Raw genomic sequence first — 23398 nt, forward strand, 5'->3', positions numbered from 1 at the left:
TAGTTTTTATTCACTTGCCTCACACAAAGAGTGCAGCAAACTGAAAGCATTCTCCTCCCACATCAGAGACACATTTGCAGAGATGAGATATTTTTAGAATTGTGCACACAGAGATATATTGTTTGTTGTCTTGGTTAGGGAAAAAAAAAGCAACAGTCAATTTTCTATACTAAAATTATTTGTGCCTTATTGCTAGGGAGCAGACAACCAGTCATCTTGCTAAAGCCATTTGAAATCTTTTCTGTACTCCAGAGATGACAAACAAAATGACCTGGTATGTATCAGAGCAGCCGTTAATTCTGGCTAACAAGGCAAACTGTTTCTGTCAATGTTAAGAGCCAATTCTTCTCTAATGGATACAAACATGGTTCTTTTGGCTTTAGAAGACTTGCCCATTTCTAATGCAGTTGCTGAATTTGGCTCTGAACTGTGGTTCCTTAAAAGTCTTCCTGGAACATTATGTTGCTCATGCAAACATGCTGAAAAAACCCATCTGAGTGTTTGTGTTGCAAAATAAGGAGCTGCATTTACAAACAGCAGTCACTGTGGCCAGGCTAGAAACCCAAGTGTCTCATGGGATGCCATGAGATGAAGGGGCCAAGGCAGTATGAAAACCTGCACAGGCCACAGTCACTTCCCACACTGCCTGGAGTGGGGCAGCTTTGTCATCCCTGTCACAAAATCAGGAAGCTGCTGTGGCGTGGCTGGTGAGGCTAAGGTCCATGAAAGAGGAATATGGAAACCTCTTCCTCTTCCACAAATACTCACAACAGTATTCCACTTTCTTCCTCAGGCCCTTCTGCAGCACCACCTCCCCAGCCAGCCCTTAAGAACATAAAAGCAGAAGACAGCTGGGAGAAAAATCCTTTTCTACCAGGCTGCTGGGATCAATGGTTTGAAAACATTGCACAAAGCCAGTGTAGATGGCTGAGTAGCTGTTGAGCTCCTCTACAAAGAGTTTCTTTTGCTGATGAATGAAATGACTCCTGTCTAATTGCTTCTCCAACGGGATGAAGATCACAACACAATATAAGATATATAATCAGCAAAACACAACTTACAGTGGCTCTAAGGAGTCAGAGACACTAATCAAGCACTAAGGGATTTTATCTAGGGACTATAATAAATTTTATAAGGCACCGTAATTTTTAACAGTTATTCTTGCAATTTTGCACTGAGATTTTGCTCTTTTTCATGAGGAGCATATAATTTCCTGAAGAATTGGTGAGGTGACATTATTTAGTATTGGAATTGGTCTTCAAAGACTTATTCTGGCATGACATAGAATCGGTATCAATGCCCAAATACCGCAGAAAAAATGCATGGACTTTGCTGGAGTTAATCCAGGGTCTCACAAGTTCATTTGATCTATATGCTGCTGATCTAAGAGCAGAGAAGAGCTTGTTTTCTGCTCCTCACATGTGACTTGAGATATCACTTCAGTGGAAGAGGCAAGCAGCCAAGGGATATCTCCCTTGGTATTTTATTTTAGCTTTAAAAACATATATAATTTTCTTCTCTTGTTTTAATCCCATAAATTAAAAAAACAAGGGTGCAAACTGTACTTTTTCCTAGCTGTAAACAAGGATGAAAATCCACTTGCATTAACTTTCTGATCCAAATTCCAGTTTTAAAACAGCTGGGACACCAATTCAAAATGTCAGGATTTTCAATGAAAAAAACCCAAACTTCTGGAGTGCTGAAGTGGAACTGCACACTCCCCTTCCCCTTCCCTGCCCATTTATCCAAAGCATGGCTGGCATGTGGGCTGCCTCTCCAACACGCACATGCTATTAACTCCTAAATGACAGCTTGTTCAACTAGAAAACATTTCCATTTATTTCCTTAACAAAGGCATTCATTTCTTGCTCTTCTGTTTGTTTAAAGATGGTTCCCTTTGGCCTGCCTGGGAGTGTGCAGAGCCCTCCTGACTGTTCCCCTGGAAGAGTGCTCCAAGTGAATGGAGTGGCTGAGCAGGGAGCCTTGCCCCGCACACTGCCGCAGCATCAGCCCAGCTTCTCACACTGCACAATCCAGATGTGAGCCTTGGGTAGCTCTGTGCTTGAGCAAACAATCAAATCAATTAATTTTGGGAAAGACAGACTAATTCTTCCCTGCCTACAGTAGTTTAGGCATCACAAAGAAAAGAAGACGAAAGCTGGATCATGTAAGAACTCTCTTCATGCTGCTGAGGAATGTCTTGGGAGACGGACACAGCTTCCTTTCAAGCTCTCTTCAAAAGGTTCCTCTCCGTGCAGACCACCCATTGGGGACCCACATCAATAATCAACAACAACAAAAAAGAATTTAAAAGACCCATTTTTCATCCAATTTATTTACATGTTAAAATAAACACGAGTTCCCATCTAGAGCAAGGGCTCCCAGTGGGTTCTGTTTAGTCTGTGAGATTCTTGGCACCAGAATACAGCATTTCTCTATTCCAAAGCAATCTTGGCACAGAATTGTTGGTTATATAATTTTTTAAGCAACTGGCAAATGAATAATAATGTTTCTAAAAAGAGTGACTTGTGTTCTAGGATACGAGTAAGGTGTTTTACCAATTAATCTGCCAAAAGTTCATTAACAAACCTGAGATCTCAAGACCCTTCATTCAGGGTCAGCTCTCTCCATGGGTTGCACTTCCAGTTCTCAATCACCCTGTCCAAAGGGCGCTTTCTCACAGAGTTAAAAAGATTTTCGCTTTTTGCTTCACTCCTTCTTGTTGCCACATGGCAGTGCCACCCTCATTAGATGGGATTTGTCCCTGTTCCTGACAAGGCACGAAGGAAATACCACTTTCCCACAGCCAATAGGTTTTTATACTCACTTTGCACCAGCTCAATGGGTGAGCAGCAGGTGGATTATCTGAAATAAGGACAGGCTTTTTTAATTTTTTATTTTTTTTTTTAGCAGGGTACATCCGCACAGAGCTCACTCAAACGCTAACAGATCTGAGAGCAGCACAATTAAGGAAAAAACCTCCTGGTTAAGCAGGTCTGGCAGGGAGCATGCCTGGGTGGGTCAATCCTGCCCAGTGTGCCAGAGCACAAATGCTGCCAGTTGGCTCATGGCAGAGTGGCATTTAGATGGTGCACGGGGGAAGTCACGGGGAAGTGGCAGGGCAGAAAATAGCTCCCCTAAATCTGTCTTGCAGCAAAGCTGTTGTCCTTTCCTGATAGAGGTTGATTTCAGAGTTAGTGTTTCAGCTGCTTTTTACCACTTCATACCCTTTTCTCTGTAACTGTCCCCACTGCAACTCTGAAATTCTCCTCACTATATATATATATATTTACAAAACAAACAGGATCAAACTGGCAGGTTATTGCTTTCTGTGCTCTATTACTCATGTCAAGCCATGGCTGGGTGACAGTAAGCAATGAATCCTGGCTGGCAGGTCTACAGTTCAGTAAACAATGCACAGATACAAGTGTTGAGCTATTGAAGGTTACAGACCCAAATGCTGGTTTTGAGCTGTGAGAGCTACTTCACCACCAGCCAGCAAGGGTGTATTTGCAGCTCAGGGAGAGCTTTCTACAGAATCTGGGCAGGAGAGGTGCAAGGTTCATGGAAAGGCAGAGGGCTGTAGCCAAAAGTACAGGTGGTATCAGGCAGGGTCAGTTCTCAAGTGTCCTCTGGCTCCTCTCCCTTCCCCCAGCCCTCTGCTGAGCTGAGCGTGAACTTGGCACCACCATGGGTCAGGCTGCCCGCTCTGTAGCATTAGAAAAACTGCCAGGATCTGTCAGCAGGCTTTGTCTTGGATAAATTCAGAACCAGAAAATAAATGTAGCAAGGAGAATGTCAATTTTAAGAGAGCTGGGTTGAGAGCATTAGTCTTTGTACCATCTACAATTCAGCACTTTTTTTTTTAAACTTTATTTTTGTAGCTAAGCAAGAATTCTCAGATTAGAGAGTACTGCCAAGCCCTGAATAAATCCCAGCATTAGAGATGCTGTGGGTATAACAGCTCTCCCCATGAACTGAATCTGCAGACAGTATCTTCAGAGAAATTAACCCTCGAGTGCCACAGGACAGACTCTGCATCATCAGTTTCAATGCTCCGGGAAATCTCACCTTGTGGTTAGAACAGGTTTCTCCTATTCATGGAGCAATACTGATGAAGGATGGAGTAAAGCACAGGCTTAGAACAACTTAGAATGGCTGACACAGTAACTTTCCTGCATTGTTGGTGAAGTGGTTGAGTTTCCAGGTGGAATCCTGAAGACAAATTCAACCAAAGGATGTGTAACTACCAAACTGGTCAAGCAGCTTGTAATTACCTGCCATCTGACTGCTTATTTTCCATCCACAGCCCATTCCTTAGCAGTTCTGAAAGAACCTGCTTAGAATTTGGATATAAGGAAAAGCTATACAGGTGCAATTTAACCTTTCTTATTTTTCTGCCTCATCCCTTTCAATATTGGTGAGATGTTTTATTATAAGCTGCTCTATTCACTGGCTGAATCTTCCTCTCAGCCTGTGAAGAACCATTCACAGTAATGGTTTTGCATTCTTGGAGCTCAGAGCTTCTCAGCTGCAAGCTCTCTGGAAGTGGGTCAACATCACATTCAGATGGTTTCATTAATAACCTGAGATATACTAAGGTGAAGTGTTATTCCTGAGAGCCAAGACAAACCTTTGGCAGAGCCAAGTGGTGTTTCCAAAGACCTTTTTGCATAGCCTACTGCTGTGATACAGAATGAGCCACATCCTGATCTGAACCATACAGGACTGATCATCGGACTGCAGGAAGGACAACCTGCACAAGATACCCACAGCTAAAACTGCAGCACTGTTGGAACATATCAGAACATAGGCCAGATTAAAGTGATGTGAAATCCAGGGAAGTCTTCAGAAATATAAGTAAAAGAGCTTTTCTAGTGTAGGTCACTAAAATTTGGCCACAGGTGGCACAGACAGGACATGCTCCCATCTGAGGACTGGCTGTTACTTACAGAAGTGGGCTGATGCGTCCTTATTTGATGTCTTAGTACATTATGGAACCAAAATCCCCCCATGGTAGTTGGCTCCCTCAAGACTTCAAAGTGAGCTCCACACACATCTTCAGGTAAGACTTCTTCCAGGTGGCCTTAGGTTTTGTAAGACCTTTTGCAATCCTCATTTTGTTATTCTGAAGAAGGCTCAAGGCCAAAAGGAGTGTTACTGGGATGCTGGAGAATCTCATCTGGGTTGGAGAATGAACCAGAGGTTAAGCAGATGTTTTGCTTTACTTTACCAGTGACCTCAGAAGTGAAGAGGATCACACTGCCAGAGGCTTTCAATTATCAAAGTTAATTTCCTAAAATTCTGAAATAATTTTCCTAAAGCTCCAACTATGATTGTATAGCTCTCTGTACACTTTAAATGCTAAAATGATATTTTATTCTCTAAAATAATAGTTCAAGATATGCAAGTTTTTTACTAAAATAGGAAAAAAAAAGCCTGAAAACCTATGAGTCAAATCCTAGTCCTACTGAAGTTAGTGGCATTTAGCTACTGCCTTCAGAGGATGCAAGCACGTACTCAGTGTGTAGCAGCACAGAAGCAATTAAGGCTCAAGCAACTAAGAAATAAATCCCCAAACTACATAAGAATCATATTATAAACTTGCCTTTAAGTCAGAGGCATTCTGAAAGAAATGAGAGGCTGCAGTGCTGAGTTGGGCACGCAGGGACTGGCACCACCCCTGAAGGAGAGAGGGGCAACGCTGATGGCATCTGATCCCTCAGCAGGGAACAGCTGATGTCTCAAAGAGGAAAGAAGAGGCAGAACCAGGGAAGGGTCATGGGATGTGTGGCACAGAAGTGAAAGACATCAGTTAATGACAGCAGTTTATGTTAATGCTCTGCCAGGCTCCAGACAACCAAAAGAGAAATGCTCTGAATTAACATGTTGTGGGTAACTATAGATGGAGAAGAGAAAAACATTGGCAACCAGCCCTAACGTGGGCAGGAATACACTGGGACACAAAGTGAGGACCTTCAAAGAGTCAGAGGAGCAAGAGCCTGGAACAGCCTGCTCAGCAGCAACAGTGTGTGCTGGCAACCAAACTTGGTTAAAAACTGATCTTTGACAACTTGTGAAGAAGACAGAGGATGCTGCTTGCAGGAACAAATGCCTGAATAATGCAGGGAGTGTCTTCCTGCCCCTGCTGCTAACAGGAATATGTCTTAATAATAAAATAAATGCCCTCTTTTAACATTGAAAATGAAAGTGCAATAGGAGAAGCACTATTAAATTAAACCAAATCCACCAGACACTGCATAACCAAACCTGTTTCTCTGCAACACTTGGACATATTGAAGGGGGAAGAACCTGAATATGTGAATCAACAAAGGATTAATTTTCTTATTGTTCACTGATTATTTTCCTTCTGGGGCTTGCTGCTGCAATATGCATTTGTTTGGAAGCACTGATAGAGAACATTCTGTTTTGTTTTTTGTTTTTTTTAAACGCTATGTCTTTTGTTATTAAAAAAATGTCTATTAGTTTTAGGACTTCTGAGAGTCCCTTAAAAGGTCTACTCATCATCTGTAACAAATAGAGCTTCTCCCAGGAAAATCAGCAGGGAGAAAATCCACCAGCTGGAATCAGAAATTCCAGCTCTGGAACAACATGCCACACTTTATGAATGAACAAATAAACAAACAATGAACACTAGAACTACAAATTATGAAAAGCAGTATATAGGCTGCTTGTGCATCTTTATTTTGTCAAGTGGAGCTCTGGAACTCAAGAGCTTGGGCCATGAAGGAACAGGAAGCTGTAAGAGGCTGATGCCTAGAAGGAGTCTGGAGCTGGTGGAGACCCTGCACCAGCTCCTGGCATTTCACACTGTGCCAACACACACAGTATGGTAGGTTTGCCTGGAGTAGGCCCAGGGAGACTGTTAATAGCAAGTTTTGGTGAAAAATAGGCTAAGTGCCACAGTTTTGATCAAAACACACAAATGCATGCAACTTAAGTGAGCCTTGCCATGACTTCAGAAGGAGGCTATAAGGAAAAACCGTTCTCTTATTGGAAGATTTTGCTGCTTTAGTGAATCCTTTCCCCTGATACTATGACCTTTCAGTTCAGCAAGAAGGATTTTATTCTGTTTCCAATGTAGACAGAGCACAAAGAGCATAAAAAATGAAGATGAAATTGCACGTTCAGGGCGTTTATTGACTGGTTATATGTTTTACTTCTCTTTGTAAATCTGCCTGTCCCTTGCCTTTGCTCGTGGAAATAAGAGCTCTCTTCACACACCCCACTCCTTAACAAGGCTCTTCTCCAGGTTAGTGCTGAAACAGGCACTAATCTGAGCTGGACTAATCTGAGCTGGAGTGTGCTCCTTTAACTCATGTTATCTATCTAAAAAGATACTGAAGGAATCCAAATAATGCTTTAATCCATCTGGAGTTATATAAACAAAGTGTGGTTTTTTTCTTTAATTTTCAAAGGGTGTCCAGTAACTTGGAACAGTCATTTGTAGTCAATAGGATGACAAAGTCCACACCTGTATGAAGATAATTTGTAGGTGAGGAATCATCAGTAATTAGCTTCTGAAACAACTTCATGCAAATAAGACATCTGAAAAACAATAGGAAAGCTAGACACATTAATGAAATGCTGTTGCTATGGAAAAATTGTTCCTGTAAAGTTGGAAATAAACATGCTTTCTTTTCTCATAGTGCAAAAATGTCAAAAAGCCTCTCCTTGAAGATGAAGCTGTTTTTAACCATAGGTACTATTAAAGTCTGCTTTTAAGAAGGTTTTTTTCCACCCATTTCAAAACTCTCCATGTTTTATTTTCAGAAGTAACATCCCAAATACTAGCAGCTAGGATGCTCTGTAGTTCATAAAAAACAACTGATGCTGGGACGTATGGTGATCTAGTTCAAGCCCCTACTCAAAGTGTTTCCCATTCAGCCAGGTTTTTCAGGGACTTATTGAGCTGGGTTTTAAATATTTCCAAGGCTAGAGATATCTCCACCTCCCTGGGTCCTGCTCCAACATTTAACTGCCCTCGTGGTGAAGACATTTTTTCTTGTACATAATTGGGATTTCTTGAGCTGTAACTTGTGTCACTTCCCTCTCATTCCATCACTGGGCACCTCCAAGAGCCTGGCTCTGCTGTCACCACATGCTTCTACCGGAGACTTGTAGACAGCAACAAGATCCCCTCTTCTAAGCCTAAATAAGGCTTCTTAAAGATTCCTTCTCTTCTAAGGCTAAACAAGCCCAGTTTTATCAGCCTCTCCTTGTACATCTTGTCCTCCAGTACCCTAATTGTTTTGACAACCCTCCTCTGGCCTTGGCCCAGTATGTCAATGTTTTCATTTTCTGGGGAGCAAATTGGACCCAGTGTTTCCGATGTAGTCCCAAAAATGCTGAATGGAAGAGAATAATCACTTCTCTTTGGTTGCTGAATATAATCTTTCAATACAGCTCAGTATGGGGTGGCCTTCTCCACCACAAGGTCACACTGCTGACCTATGTTCAGCTTGTCTGTGAGGATCCCCAGGTCCTTTTCTGCAAAGCTGCTTTCCATTCATTCAGTGCCCAGCCTTTAATGCTGAATGGGGTTACTCCACCACAGATGCAGAACTCCCCAAGAGTCTTTGTTGAAACTTCACAAGGTCCCTGCCAGTCCCTTTCTTCTGCATGTCAAGGTCCCTGTGAATAGCAGCCTTCCAGCATATGCTCAATTTCCACCCTGAAAACTGGCTGAAAGTGCTCTTCATCCCATCATCCATACCATTAATGAAAAAGGCCTACTGATGTTATGATTTGTTTTTCTTTCCCTTAAAGAGTACACATTCCTCTGATGCTTCTTGAGGTCAGAGTCCCTGAAGGTATGAACTAATGTCCTGCCACAGAAGTCAGTCAAGGAACAAAGTTTGAAGCAAGTTTGACATCTGTCTAGTAGCCCCAGATAACAGACATAGCTGGAAACATAAAAGGATCTGTTCTCTCAGCCTTAGCTCTAATAACCATCTGGTCCTTGTCCTTCCACCCTCAAGCATCTTGCATGCAGATGCACGCCCACAGCCTGCAGAGCTGGTTATGGGAGAGCAAGTAAGCTGTTGAAAACATACCATGAGGTTGCCAGCCCTTCTGCACTAATATGAAATGCAATTACAAGTTGCAGCTTGAACTTGCTTTCTGATATAGTGACAGGGTTATCCTGGATTTATATGAGCAGCTGTGAAAGCAGAATTTGACCCTTGATTTGGGGATTAATTTATACAGGTAAAGACTGAGTACAGATGACAACTGCACGGAATCTTGAAATAACAAGAGTGATACAACAGATTGTAAGATGAAATCAGCTGAGTTCAGTCAGGGCTATTTCCCCTTTAGTTTCTCAAATTCACCATAGTGAAACCAAAAAGAGGATGTTTTATCCCTGATTATTGGGACCACTGATTCAAAATGCCTATTATTTAGGCCCAACATTTTCAGCACCACATGAAAAACAAATTGAATGGTCCACTCCTCTCATGGAGTGTATCTCTCATTTGAGAGGCAAAACTGTGGAAGGGAAGCCAGAAGCACTCAACCCTCATGGGAAGGAAAAGCCTTTTAAGTTTCCTGAAAGAATGACCCGTCTTTCCTCTGTGATGCTGTCTGTCTGTCAGCAGTTAAAAGTTAGCAGTGACAGGCTGAGGAGCACGGTCTGGGCAGTGGGCAGCGCTGACAGGCCCAGCTCAGCCATTGTGCTCAAAGGGAGCACTCTGTTCCTTCTGCTGCCGTGTCCGCACTCACTGGGACTGTTGTTCCAGCCTCACGCCTCCTTGTGCGAAGGCCAACAGCGAGGCTTTGTTCAAGAAGCAGCTGCTGAGAAGATGTCCAGTCTCATGGAATGACCAACTGACATTTCTCCCCCTGCTCATTAGTAAGCAGTGAATTATTAGGAGAACTGGGGTGGGTTGCCTGGCCCATTTCATTTGGACTAAAAAGCCAGTGTGACCCAAAAGGGATTCCCTCATAACAAAGGGCTTGAAACAAAGCCAGGGGAGCTGGCTCTCCAGCATCTTCTTCCCATCACCTGATGTAGTGAGGAAAGAGACTGGCTCATGCCAGAAGGTGAACAGGGCATGACTGGATTAAGAGCTCTCACCGCATCTGTGCTGGATGACAAGTGAGCTCAGTTCTGCCAGGGCCTGAGCCAAAGATCCTGTTCAACTGGATGACATGTTGTTTATTCAATAACCTTTTGTTACAGGGTGGATACAAAGCAGTGAGGAAATGGTTGGGCAGTTGGGAGGAGCAGAGTAACTGAGGAAACCACAAGCATTCTTTTGCAACCTTTGCTGCAGCCCAACATGATCATCTAGTGATGTCCACATAGAGGGGCAGGGATGAAGGAACATCTGCATGGTCTTACTCCCTATCCCAACAGTGTCTGCATCCAGCTCTGGGTTGTAGCATGGAGCTAACTTGTCTTACCACACTGACTGTACCACAATTAAATATGACTTAAAAAATAATAATTGGTCAGGGTCAGATAAACAAATAGATTTCTTTGAGCAGCCTGGGTGTTGTTGGCAAGTTTTCATAGCCCAGAGTAGATGACACTATGTGTCTGATTTCAGGTGCTCTTTCTTCTATCCATCTGTGCTAAAGGTGTATCCAGTCCTGACAATTTCCAAACTCCCTTGCCTAAAAGACTGGTGCAAGACTATGTTTTCCCCACTTTTACATCAGCAGGGAAGTCCATGAAAAAAATAAAGTCTCATCCCCCTGAGTGAAGTAGAGAGGAAACACCTCTGAGTATCCCCTGCACCTTTCCTAACCCAGACATTTAAAGCAAAACACTACACTGCTGCATATGCGTGCTCCATCAGACACATCAGCTGTGTGGAGCCTTACTGTTTATTTATTTTTAGTTTGCTGTGGTCTAGCTGCTTCCTGGCCTCACAGTGTTGTTTCATCTGCCTTCACACGACAAAAAAAAAAACCAAAAAAAAAACAAAGGCTGCATTTGTCTTTCCAAGTCCTGGCTTTCAAATTTCTCAAATGGAAACAACTCTGACTGCTCTGAATGATGCCATGTGGTGCAAGCAGAGATTTGGGACCGTGTGATCCCAGTGTGAATGAAGGGTGAGGGCTAAAGCAGCAGAGATCACTTCACCAGGGCAAGAACTGGGCTGCAGAAGTCTGTAATGATCTCCTCAAAAATAACAAGAATAATGTGGAAACCTCCATTTAATAAAGCCCATCTCAAAGTGCTTACAACTGCCTGTTGTGCCACAGGATACTCCCCTAGGGCTACACTGTGTTATGATACAATTATGGGCACATTTCAGCATCATTATGTTATAGGAGGTGTATCCAGAGGATTTTTTTCCTGCATGAGCTGTGGTCCTTCTGGGAGGTACCATCTCCCAACCACCAAAAGAACCCAGGTTCAGGCAGCAAACTAGGAGAAAGCAGAGGGAAATAGACTGTCCAGTTGAAAGATTGTGTTCAAGAGCTTTTTCAGTGCATGGGAAAAATTGCATCTTAGCTGTAACAATAATTTTATTATTTCTATAATTTCAAAGAGCTAAAACTGCATGACCTAGTTTCCTCAGCAAGCTGTGTCTGCAGCTCTGAGATCCAGAGTTACAAGATCAGTGATTCCAGAAGAGCTGAAGCTCAGAAACAAGTGGTTTCACTTTGCCTCGAGCTCTTTGGTAGCTGCAGGGTGGTATCCCAGCTCATCTCTTTCCATGAGAATCCTCACAGCCAAAACAGAGTTAGAGAAGGAAGGCAGAACTAAGTTTACTCTCTAGCTATTTGTTTATAGGATGACTTTTCTCCAGGTCTCAGGGCTGTCTCACTGCCTAAGGAATTCCATGGTGTACTTCAGTATCTGAACTCTCATCCTGCAATTGCATGCTGTGGTTTCACAGCTCCTGGGTGCCCCACACAGGGGTAGCATTCCTCACCACTGCCTGGGAGGCCGATAAGCCTGTCTGCTACCTTCATTCAACATCTGGAGAAGGAAAGGCAGGGAAAGGTTTGGGGTTGTACCGAGTAGGGAGTCAAAACAGGGATAAAACAGCACTGGCAGTGCTCTGCCAGCCAGGGTGAAGAGCCATCTCCTGTGGGTCCCCTGTAAGAGGAACCTATAGCTCCAGCTGGAAAAAAGTGAAAATGCCCACAACCCATTGTAAGCCTCCTGTCAAAGGAAAGGAAACAGTAAGTGCCCTTCTTTCCCACAGCTCTGCAGAAAAGCACTTCAAACCTTCCCTGCTGTGGGTCAATGGGCCCATACCCAGCACCAAGGAGCAGTGGTGCTGCTCCATGGGCAAACCAGCTCCAAATAACATTTGCCAAGGCTTTCCTGACTCCATCCTGGATACTGCACTGAGCCTTCCCAATCACAGTGTCAGGGAATGCTGCTGTCCAGAACATTCCTGCATGCTAATGTACGTGAGCTGTTGCTTCACACTTGCAGTGCTACCCTAACTCTTGTTCTTATTAATTCTGACATCCTTCTTGGTCATTTTCCACTCTCAGTTTGACCATGTTTAGCTCTTTTTAATCTTTCTGTGTAGACCAATCCTTCCCAGTGCTATGAATAAATAAAAGCCTTCTGTTCTCATCAACAAAATGGTCTTTTAACAGTTGCAAGAACAACATAGCAATCACTTGGAAAAAAACAAAACAAAAGCAGCTAATATTTGGTGCATTTAAAAATATCTGCTCCAGCTATTTTCTACATTTTAGAAATAAATCCTTCATTAAACAGAGAAAGCACTGAAAAATTTAATGGAGAGAAGAAGCACCAGTGGGTGTCTGAGAGGGACCTGCTAACCCATCAGAAATGCTCACCACACACAAAGCAGCAGCAGCAGGGCTGCCAAAGCAAGCTGAACTTCAGTTAGAAACATCTAAGGAATGTGAATAAGCTGTTAGAGCTGCAACCTTCCCCTCTGCTTTGATCTGACATTAAACATAACTCGAGAGTGGGAAACTCAACAGCTTCAAAAAGGGTGAAAGGGTCAAAGGTCTTCATGTACCAGGACAGGTAGAGGGTTTATTCCTCCTGGAGAAAGTAGGATGAAAGTGTATCTGGTGACTAGGAACTGCCACCAGGCTAGGGCTGAGTATTCTATCCTCCTCATCCTTATGTAAAACAGGCACAATACCTGAAAGTAGCATGAGCAAGTACAAGTGGAAAAGAGGGCTAATTTCAACTATGATTAAAAAATGCAAGAAAAAAGTAAACACATTTTTGTGGTCCCTGTATCTTGCAAATGTGTTTCTGGCTGCTATTAGTTGACATGTACTTTTGAAGGTGAAATTGTGTTTTTTCTGGGCTCTGGCAACGTAATGCAACCATAGTGCATTAGATCTCAGCAAATGAGATGTTACAGGAAGAGAGATGAGGGTGGCTGGAACATCATGTGCTTTACCAACTCAAAATGCTTGGTATGAGAAAACAAAGCCACATTCTCTAGCCTTTATTCTTGTTTTCCTTGGCTCTCAGCTTTACAGATCCCTAAAATTACTGTGTTAAAACTAAAGGAGCTGCAATCTGCAGCTGACTGAAGAACTGCAATATCACTCCACTTTGATGAATCCCACACAGTTACTCTTTCTGAGAGCTTTCTTAAATTGATGTCCAATAACCTGTTTGTCTCTTTCTTTTGTAATCAGAATCTTGCCATAATAAAATAATAGCAAAACAGAAATGAAGTTGAAAAGGTGAGATGTTGTTTCAAAATACCTAAACTTGCAGAAATAGCAAGGTCATTCCAGCAGCCTTAACTCTGCCATCATGAAGCTGCATGCCAAGCAAACCCAGAATTCATGGGAAGCAGTTACCTGCCTGTTAAAAACACCTCATAAGAGACCATAGGAAAAAAAAATGCTGTGTTACACAGAAATTCCATTTTCCTCTTTCACAGGGCTGATATAAACTAAAGCCATTTAAAAATATTAGATGTAAGGTAAGGTTAAGAGGTCTTCTGGAATTCAATTTCCACCGTCACCATGGAAAATTTCTAATACATACATATGAGGTCCAGCAGTCTTGTGATTACAATGAAATATCCCAAAGAGTAAATGTTCAAATCTTCACATACTGAGAAAAGTGAGCCAGAGGTACCTTACACTAAGGGGCAATACTAAGACACAAATTGGAGTGCACAGAGTGTTTGTTACTCTGTGAAGCACCTTTTTGCATAAGAGGAAACACTGATGCAGAGCAGCCTCTGGCAAGATTTAGAGCCCATGTGTGAGCTCCTACAGAGTCAGCAATAAAAATGGAAATTATTTTTCCTTCTTTTGACTGAAGGATAGACACAACATAAATCAGTCATGTCACACACAGTCCAAACCTGGTAACTTCCCAGGTCATTTGGGAAATCTCACTTGCCACGCTGAGGAACTGCGTTAATGATCTCATGGATAATGCACCTGTATTGGGAATTTTATCCATGAGAATACCAGAACCCGAACAAATATCCAGGTCAGGAAGTCTATATTGAGCTCCCATGACTAAAAGCCATGGTATGAGGAAGGGAGCTGACAGCTATTACAGCGCTAACACAATTAAATAATTGATATTACCCAAAGACATCCAAAGGAAAGGACACAAAAGGAAACACACTGCTGATGTGATTTGGAATAGATAAAATATTGGAGGAAAACTTCAAATTTCCCAGTCTGACCAGAGCAGTTTTAGCAATGGAGGCATTTATGTCCTTCAGCTTTCACTGGCATTTAGCTCGGGCTATAATTTGTATTTCATCAAAGTTTATCCTTGGTGGTTGCCTCTTTAAGTGCAAAGATTATTATACAGATCCTAAAAGATATTAATTGTCTTTCTAACTTACAGTGAATTAAGGCTCAGTTACATCAGCTCTTTGTGTAACACAACTGTGTTTCCATTGTTCTGCTTTCAGGTTCCTTTTCACTCTCTCCTCTCTACTGATCAGGAAAACGGAATTTACAAACAAAACTTTAGGTCTGACAGGGAAAACAAAGTTGTTAACTGACCCGAGGAGCCACGTTTGTACTAATTGCACTGGTTAATCCAGCAATACTAGTGTATTCTAAAAAAAAAAAAAATCAAAACAAAACAAAAAACCAAAAAAAAACCAAAAAAAACCTTGAAACACCAAGAAATATTTATTTTCTCTAGCAAAAAAGATATTTAAGGAAAAAGAGAGCAAATAGTCACACAGCACAAAACATGCCTGACAGGAACATAAACCTGTCTCCATCAACAGAGGAAGTATTGTCTATATCAAATCCATCTGATAAATAAATATTTTATCATTTCTTCTCCATTTGTTGCTTCAATTAATGCTATTTTAACCCTACTTCTCAAAACCTTTATAAAGTTTTATGGGAAAGAAGAGCTAAGGCATGGTGTTAAGCATGCACAGAGAGCAACTGCAATCCCTGACAGGCTCATGGAGACTGAACAAGTTGCTTGTGTGTCCTGGAGTTCAGTCACTTTGTGTATGGCCTGGCTGTGGTCTGCTAACAGCAGCATGGGGCCTGTTCCATCCCCCTTCCCATGAACTTTATGCCATACAGACAAACAGAGGGGGATAGAGACACTTCCCACTGGGATTACTGCAGACTCCTGCTAGCCTACCTCCAGCTTGGAAGGAATGGCATAAAAATGAATGAATCAACACTCAGAAACATTCTACCTGCACAGGGAGGAAGAGACTTAGGTGCTGAGTTAGGATACTTCTGCACAGGTCAACTCTCTTTGCAAAGCCAGCCTCAAAAATGGCATGTGATCAATTGTTCCAAAAAAAAAAAAGTCACATCGGTTTTATTTCTTTTCCTTGCAAGCTGTCTTGAGGACTAGATATTCTGTTTTTCAGAGAAAATATAGGGGTCATTTCTGCATATCAAGTGCAGTGCTGCGATCAAAAGTGAGTCACAAGAGCAAGAGCAAGGGAAAGCCTTGGTACCAAGATTAAGTACGGTTTTGCCTTTCCTCTCACAGATAAATGGTGCAATGACTCATGTACATTCAGGATCTTTAAACTCAAGTTAAACAGTCCTGTCTTTGAGGAGACCTAGGGACAGGTTTGAGTCTTGGCTTCAGCCAAGTAAATTGCAGTTTACTTCCCAATGTCAGTGGATAATCCGCCCAAAGGACATCAGATTTACACCAAGATTCATCCCATTCAACCTGCCAGCTCAGAATCTGGCCTTGCATTTTGTCTGCTGCCATCATCAATCCCATTGATTCATTTTGCTGATACTGATACTGATGGAATGGCTGTCACAGGGAGCAGTAGTCTGCAATGATAAAATCAAAGCAAAGATCTCCAAGCACAAGGAAGTTATGAAGTTGCAAGGGCGATGTGTGACATGAGGCTACCAGAGAACCAGGATGGGTGGTTCAAATACGTTGCTGGGATGTCTCCATGCACTGCAGGAGACCTGGTGACACCTCAGCACATCTCCATCACAACTTGGGGCATAGATCAAAGACAATCAAGCAAGAAGAGGCAGGGACAGCTAAGTGTACCTGGCCCAGCACTGCCCCACCCTGCTGGCTGAGGGCCAAAGGGGTGCTGCTGTGCTGTCACAGCCTAGCACCTCCTCCGAGGGCTTCTCTCAGAGCTGAGGCATGCACAGCCAGCTCCAGTCTCTCTGCTGGAGTGTGGAGATGTGCCCAAAGGTGTCTGTGATGTCTTCTTGCCTCTCCATGTCTCAAGGGTGCAGCTGTCTCATTGTATCAGTATCTGAAAGCTATGCTGACATTTCAGCCTCCGTCTGGGATCACTTAGGACATTGACCGTGAATTGAGCAGAAGTGGCTCCTAGTCCCACTTCCACAGTGGGCAATACCACTTCACCCCCAAGAGACAGGTGAAGAACAAATAATCCCTTAGAGTGAGGTCAAAAGGTTAAGGAAAACTCAAAGCAAACAGGATAGCTTTTACAGATTCAATATGCAGATCTTGACAGAGCAACAGATAATCCTTTTTTCATTTATGTCTGGTTGTAAATATTTTATTGGCTCTTCTCTCACTGCTGAGTAGCTGTAATAGCATTTACTTCAGCAAAGGCCTGAGCTGCTGTAAATCAAGTACAGTTTTAGGCTACTCACCATGGTCATGGGCAAACACAAACAAGTTGAGTCCTGTCAGCTTCTGGGCCAAGTCATCGTAGCGGCCGCAGTGCTCCCCAGCGCCATGGGCAATGAACACCAGGGCCCTAAATGGAGCATCAATGTACAAATCAGTAACGTGGCAATCACCCTGCAAACGCTGCAGAGCTGCAAGGGAAACCGTTCAATTCAGCAACAGCATTTCAGATATCAGCAAACACCAGGCAGGTAAAGAATTTGCAGAGCTTGAATACAGGGAAACCACTGTCACCCTGGCCTGCCATCGACCTGGCCTTCGACAGGTTGTTGTAGGATGGGTTACAGGGAAGGCAGCTGCCCATGGGCCAGAGCCAGCATGCTGCAAGTTCAAGATGCAGGTGGGCATCAGCATCAGTCCCTGAGCTGGATATCTCCATGGGGGCTGGAGGCTCTGCGGGGCTCCTCCAGTAAGTGATGCCATCTGTTCCTTTTGGGACTGGTATCTCTGTGTGATTTAAATACCAACACTGTCCTTAACTTTATATCTTCAAACATTGACTGATGCTCCAGAACACTCAAAGGTAGAATTTCAGCCAAAGAATAGGTTTCCAGCACTTTGCTTGGAGTTTGGAATTTTATATTTTGACTCAACTATGGTAATTTTACCATTCCAGTTTCTGCCCCAAAACAGTTGCTTCACTTCTATGATTAAAGTGACTCTTACTGTGCAGACCAAGATAATAAAAAACTAGTCTAATAGACACTTATTTTTGCACATACTTGTCTTTGAATATTCCAGTTTTATGAATAATACCTTACTTTTACTGGAATGTCATCAAATGAAAGTGACTGAACTTGAACCTCTCCAGTGTTTCTGCTAGATAAAATTAGTATAGACTTGGGTCAGAACTATAGCAGAAGTAGCAATGAGATGACAGAAGTTCTGCTGGATTTGACAGGTGACTATTTAAAATCCAGTTTTAGCAACATAAACATAACTTTTTTGTTTAAAAGGACCATTTGTCATTGCAACATCAGCAACCACAAAACCATTTGAAAGCTACAAGTTTGACATTTTCAGTACATGAACAGTGAAATATTACAAGAACTGACAACATAAAACAATGACAGCAGTTAACAGCTAGGGAATTCCTCAACTTTATCTTAATTGAGGCTTTGAATACCTTTTTAGACAGTGTATTCACAGCAATGAACTGCTTAGGTCTTAATATATTTAAACTTAAAAAACATGTTGGATGATGTAGAAACTCCTGTCCTAGCTGTTTAATTAGCACCTACTTTAAAGCATTTGCCCAGCTGGACAATTTAAAAGAGCATCTATCCAGAGTCCAATGCAAACACAAAAGCAACAAGGCAAAGATGCTCTGGTATCTGTCTAACACCAATTAGCAGGGGTGACATTAGGTCATGTGCCATATTTAACTTGCTATGCCTTACAAATCCTCTTTAGTGTCACTGAAGGTTGCAAAACAATCCGTGTGGAGCAGTCATTCCTTCCTTTATCATTGTCCCTGATCAATGGATTCATCAAGTTATCAATGCACCTGGCAGACTGATTTCTGGAGTGCAGGATCTATTATTATGCCTCCAAGTACTGAAGAAAGTGAGACATTGCTCATTCAGTGGAGAATATTAACTTTTTTCCTGTGGGCCTATTGTCCTCATATGCAACAGACTCAGCCAGGCTAAGTGTCTCTGCCATTCCTCCTACTCCCAGACCTCCTAGCACCTTCAAGCTTGACAGCTTCCTTGCTCCATGTCTTACTTAAGCTCTTTAGGGGACTTATATTTGTTTCTTCTGACTAGGCACAGAGATAAAGGTGCAACTTGGCTGACTGAATATAGCCCTTCATTTCTCAAAGAAATGTTATTTGAATTTATGAGTAAATGGCACTTAGTGAATGCAATCTAATGGGAAGCTGGCAAAGAGATCTCTTCCAGGAAATTCTTAGTTTCTTCATCCCTGAGACAGCAAAGCCCTTTTTTAGCTTTTATTCACACTGATGCAGCATCCTTCTAGATGCTAAGAGCCCCCACTCTATGTGAAACCAAGGGAGAAAAGATAAAAACCCAAAGCTTCAGAGAGGCAAGGTGTTCCTGTGACCTTTCCTTCCACCTGGAACACAATTTCCAGGTGTCACAGAACTGAGCCTTTGCACACCACAGGGAACACACCTGGGTTATTACTTGTCTGCAAAATACTGAAAAAAAACCCTGAGCTTGTTTGTGCCTTTAGATCTCTAATGATAGCAGCTGTTGAAATTACTTAGATACTTTTGAAAATTTTATCCTATCAATAATCATAAACAAAGCATAAAATTTCCAATTTGTTACACTGAAACAAAATCAGCCTGTCCCGTTGTTCGATAAAAAGTGAGAGTGGCTTTACTGATTAAAAACTAGGTCACATCTACACAGCTCTTTAGCTCCAGCTTTCAGGTCTAAGCACAAGGGCCACATATTGAACACAACCTTCAAAAATTAAAATTAGTACAAGTATCATCTGAACAAGGATTGAAGGAGTTGGCTGTTTCACTTAATCTCCAATTTTCCATTACAAAGTTTAGATTTGGCAAATAATACCTGAAGGCAGTGTAACAAATACGATTTAACATATTTTCACTAGCTAACTGCCAGGAAAATACAACAAACTATTAGATTGACTGACAGCAATTCTTTCCTGTATGTAAACATTTTTGCAGATATCCCTGCTCTTAAGTCACAGTCTTCTCCTTCCTTACCACAATGGCTGGAATAACAGATTATCAGAGATTGCTTTCAACAGAGTCATTTAAAATTAATACGGATCCTGCAGTGTTTGTGGTTTTGCAGGACTGCAGTGCCTTTCTGTGCGGTCTCAATGAGAATATTGCTCAAAAAAGATTTGTATCAAACTGGTAACGGGGACACATTACTTCACTCCCAGCTCTTGCAGTTGTGCTGCTGAAATCCTTGGAAGCTTGCACATAGCAGGTAGAAAGCATTGTGCACAGCCTGCAAAGCTCTCTGCAAAGCGACCAGTGCCTGGATCCCTGCTAGTTCTAATGTCTGACCACAGGCACAGAAAGCTCATGTACCTTTGGATGCTTCAGCTGGTTTTGGCTGGTGGAACTGTGACTGAACACCTCGAAATAGCACGGCTTTGGCAGCTGCTCAGCTCCTCTCACAGCAGCAGGACTCCCCCGCCTCGCTGGGCTGTGTCTGAACACAAAGCCAAGGTGTGAGCGAGGCGTGACTGAGTCCCACGCTCCTCTCTCACCCAGCTCTGCAACAGCAATTACGGGCTATTAGAGGAAACCACTTTATTGACTGCTGTTTGCAAAAGCAACAGATGGTTTTTACAGATTCCTGCCCTTCCCATAGCCTTTATCACCTCCTCCTCCTGCCCCTCCCCACTGCAGGTTTCTGCCTCCTGGTACTGCACAGCTTGGCAAACAAACGCAATTGCTTATTACAACTAGAAATCAGAATAATATTTGTCTTTAATATTCAAATCAACTACTGGTTGTGTTTAGTCCTCTTCCATGAGTAGGTTATATGCACCCTGCTCCCACATCTTCCCTGTCTGGTATCAGTCTCTCCTATATTCTACCTGCAGCCTGTTAAGCTTTGTAAAACACAGCAATGCCACACTTACAGTTAATACAAAGCACCTGCAAACACCCTGGCCTTTATTAGGGACGCCGGGAATTGTGGAGGCCAGGGTGTAACGCAGTCAGTGTGCACAAATCCACATGAACACATTGGTCTTCTCTCCTGCCTCTTGGAGAGATCACCACCTAATCCAAGCTTTAGCTGTGTCCAAGCATTCTCTATTTCTCACTGTAGCTTCATATCCACTGATATTTCTCTTCTTGTGTGGGCAGCAGGTTTGCAGGGCAGGGCCATGCTTTAGGTTGCAGTTCTAGGTAGAAAGCAGTACCAGTTTTAAAGGTTCTCACTTTCTGTTTTGCTGTCTTTTTTGACATTGTCTTGTCAAGGGGCAAGACAATTGTTCAGAGATACAATTCCACAGGCAACTGGAGGAAAGCAATTCTAAGGAAAATAAATTGCAGTATTGGACTAACACACATGAGCAAGAGCCCACTTAAACCAAGACTGTTAAAAGAAAAATACCCTGAAAGCACACCCAGAAAGCTGCTGTGCTGTGACACTTTGCAGGCCTGAAACACCACTCAGGGCTTGAGTCCTGCTGGACATAAAACCCATGTTCTTGCTTTGCTTTGAACAAAATTCATGTTGAAACTGAGTTAGACAAAGAAGGTTGCAAGCAGGATGGTGTGACTTTAACATCTTGTGTCCTCTAGGGAGAGAGCCACTTCTCTGGGACCCCATGCATTCTCTTTTATTGCCAGAAAATAACCCAAAACATTAGGGCTGAACCAAAGAACGGAAGACGAGCTTCCTATGACTGCATATATGAAAAATGCAATCTTTTCCACCCCATTCAAAAGCATCCCTCTTCAGAATAATATTTAAGTACTTGCCTTAACCTCAGGAAACTTTCTTCAACACATGAAAGTCAACAGGACTCTCCAAGTACAGGATGACAGTTAAAAAGGATTTAAATGCTGTCCGGAATAAGGACTGATTCAATCACACGCAAAAGTGATTTCCTGAATCAAGCCCTCACAACTTAAGCTAATAACATGTTATTCTATGTTAGGCAACTGTGCTTTTCATTTGGTCTTATGGATGTTGTTACCAGAACCAGATCAGCTTTAACAAAGAACATCTGACTTGCACAGTTTTGAATTCCAGACACTAAATTCCTAAAGTAATTTTTAAAAACAAACTGACAGGAAAGCTCTGAGCCAGCTAAGCTGCCAGAAAAATGACTGGCTTAAGTACTACATTTTGTTGTGTTATTTGAGCTGATTTATCAGTTCCTTTGTAGCTGAACAATTAACTTTTATTTACCAAAAACTGGTAACATTTTTGGACAAGCAAGTGGATAGTCATTCACAGATCTTTTAGTGTGTTAAAAATGTTACGTGTGTATTTTGCTTCCAAAGTATATTGTAATGGAAAGTCACTGGAAGGCGTTCATTCTTGTGTTAGCTGGGAAAATGGGCCTCACTATGAGGATTAGCTATCTATCATATAATAAGATTTGTTGAGGTTTAAGTGTCAATCTAATTTTCTACCCTTGGTATTTGCTTAAAGGTTACAAAAAAAAAAAATTGCAGCTAATAATTTACAAGAACACATAATGAAGAATACATTTTTTCCTGATCTAAGCTATTGGTGATCTTTTCCTTTTCTGGAGGGTTCTTCAGGCCCTTGCTTTGGGTGTAAGACCTGAAGTTTGGAAGGGGGCTGTCTCTGTCTCTGCTCTTTGAGACAGTTTTTGCATTCTTTCTTCTGGAGATGGTTTGTGCCTCAAAACAGCCCTGAAAAACCTTGGGCCATGTGTAGGGGTTACAAAATGCTACAGCAATCTCACTCATGTTATGAATGTTTGTGATCTACACACTTAGCCATGAGTTCAGCCTAGTGTCTCCAGTTAGACAGGAATATTTATGGAGTCAGGTGTGTCCCTTCAGGCCATCCTTCCGCCTCTAGGAAACATCTGAGTTATGTCCCCCTGGAGGTGCAAGAGGGAGTGACTTTTCTCCCAATTCCAATCCCTGTTTCAAGAAGGCATTCCCCCAAGGGCATTTCTTGCTCTCTTGCTCAGGTTTTAGCATTCTTAGCCTCTGCCCTACTGCCCCACAGCTTTCCCATGTAGGCCCAGCCTCTGGGGAGCCACCTGTCTCTAGCAGCTCTATCGCTATTTTTCCCAGTTAAGGGAAAAAACAAATCAAAACATCCATAGCCTGGAGCTGAGTCTCTATCAACCTTCTCTCCAAATCACAGACCATACAGCATTAGCATGGATACCTCACAGAGCTCTGAATCTGGAGGAGTTTATCTCTGGGGTTTAACTTTGAAAAACCTTCATGCATGAAAGAACATGTCAGAGGAACCTGCACTGTGCTCACAATACAATATAGTCAATTTCTGCTTGACTATACAGAGCTTGTGGGGGTTGAGCTCTGTACATTTGTGTTTGATGTGGTTTGATCTAGACTAGTAGAATCAGTAGCTTTATTCCTGTCCAGATGTTAAATTGGCAATTAAAAAATAAGCCTCTTCAGCAAGTTCTGCTTCCTACTTTCTTTCCTCATTTCCTCATTTCCTCATGCTTGAAAGTTCCCATGACAGCCCCTCTGACGGGGCTGTTGTTGATTTAAGCACCATCTTGCTGTCTTACACCATAGAGCTTCAGAGCTCAGTCTTAAAAACTGTACCTGCTCCTGTATGCAACCCTCTTGCAACATGTGTGCAAGCCTGG

The 23398-nt window shown here is 42.4% G+C and overlaps 1 protein-coding gene across 2 annotated transcripts in view; it reads right to left on the reverse strand.

The window, feature by feature from the left end:
* The window catches only part of MGLL (monoglyceride lipase), a 61591-nt gene that overhangs the window by 23671 nt on the left and 14522 nt on the right, over positions 1 to 23398 (reverse strand). For both annotated transcript variants that reach the window (XM_041425991.1, XM_041425990.1), the window contains exon 3: positions 17062 to 17168. In XM_041425991.1, coding sequence (XP_041281925.1) covers positions 17062 to 17168 — 107 coding nt within the window. The remainder of the gene's footprint in view (positions 1 to 17061; positions 17169 to 23398) is intronic.

The sequence above is a fragment of the Onychostruthus taczanowskii genome, unplaced genomic scaffold (assembly GCF_017590055.1).
Source record: "Onychostruthus taczanowskii isolate IOZ18803 unplaced genomic scaffold, ASM1759005v1 scaffold9, whole genome shotgun sequence".
Taxonomy (NCBI): Eukaryota; Metazoa; Chordata; class Aves; order Passeriformes; family Passeridae; genus Onychostruthus; species Onychostruthus taczanowskii.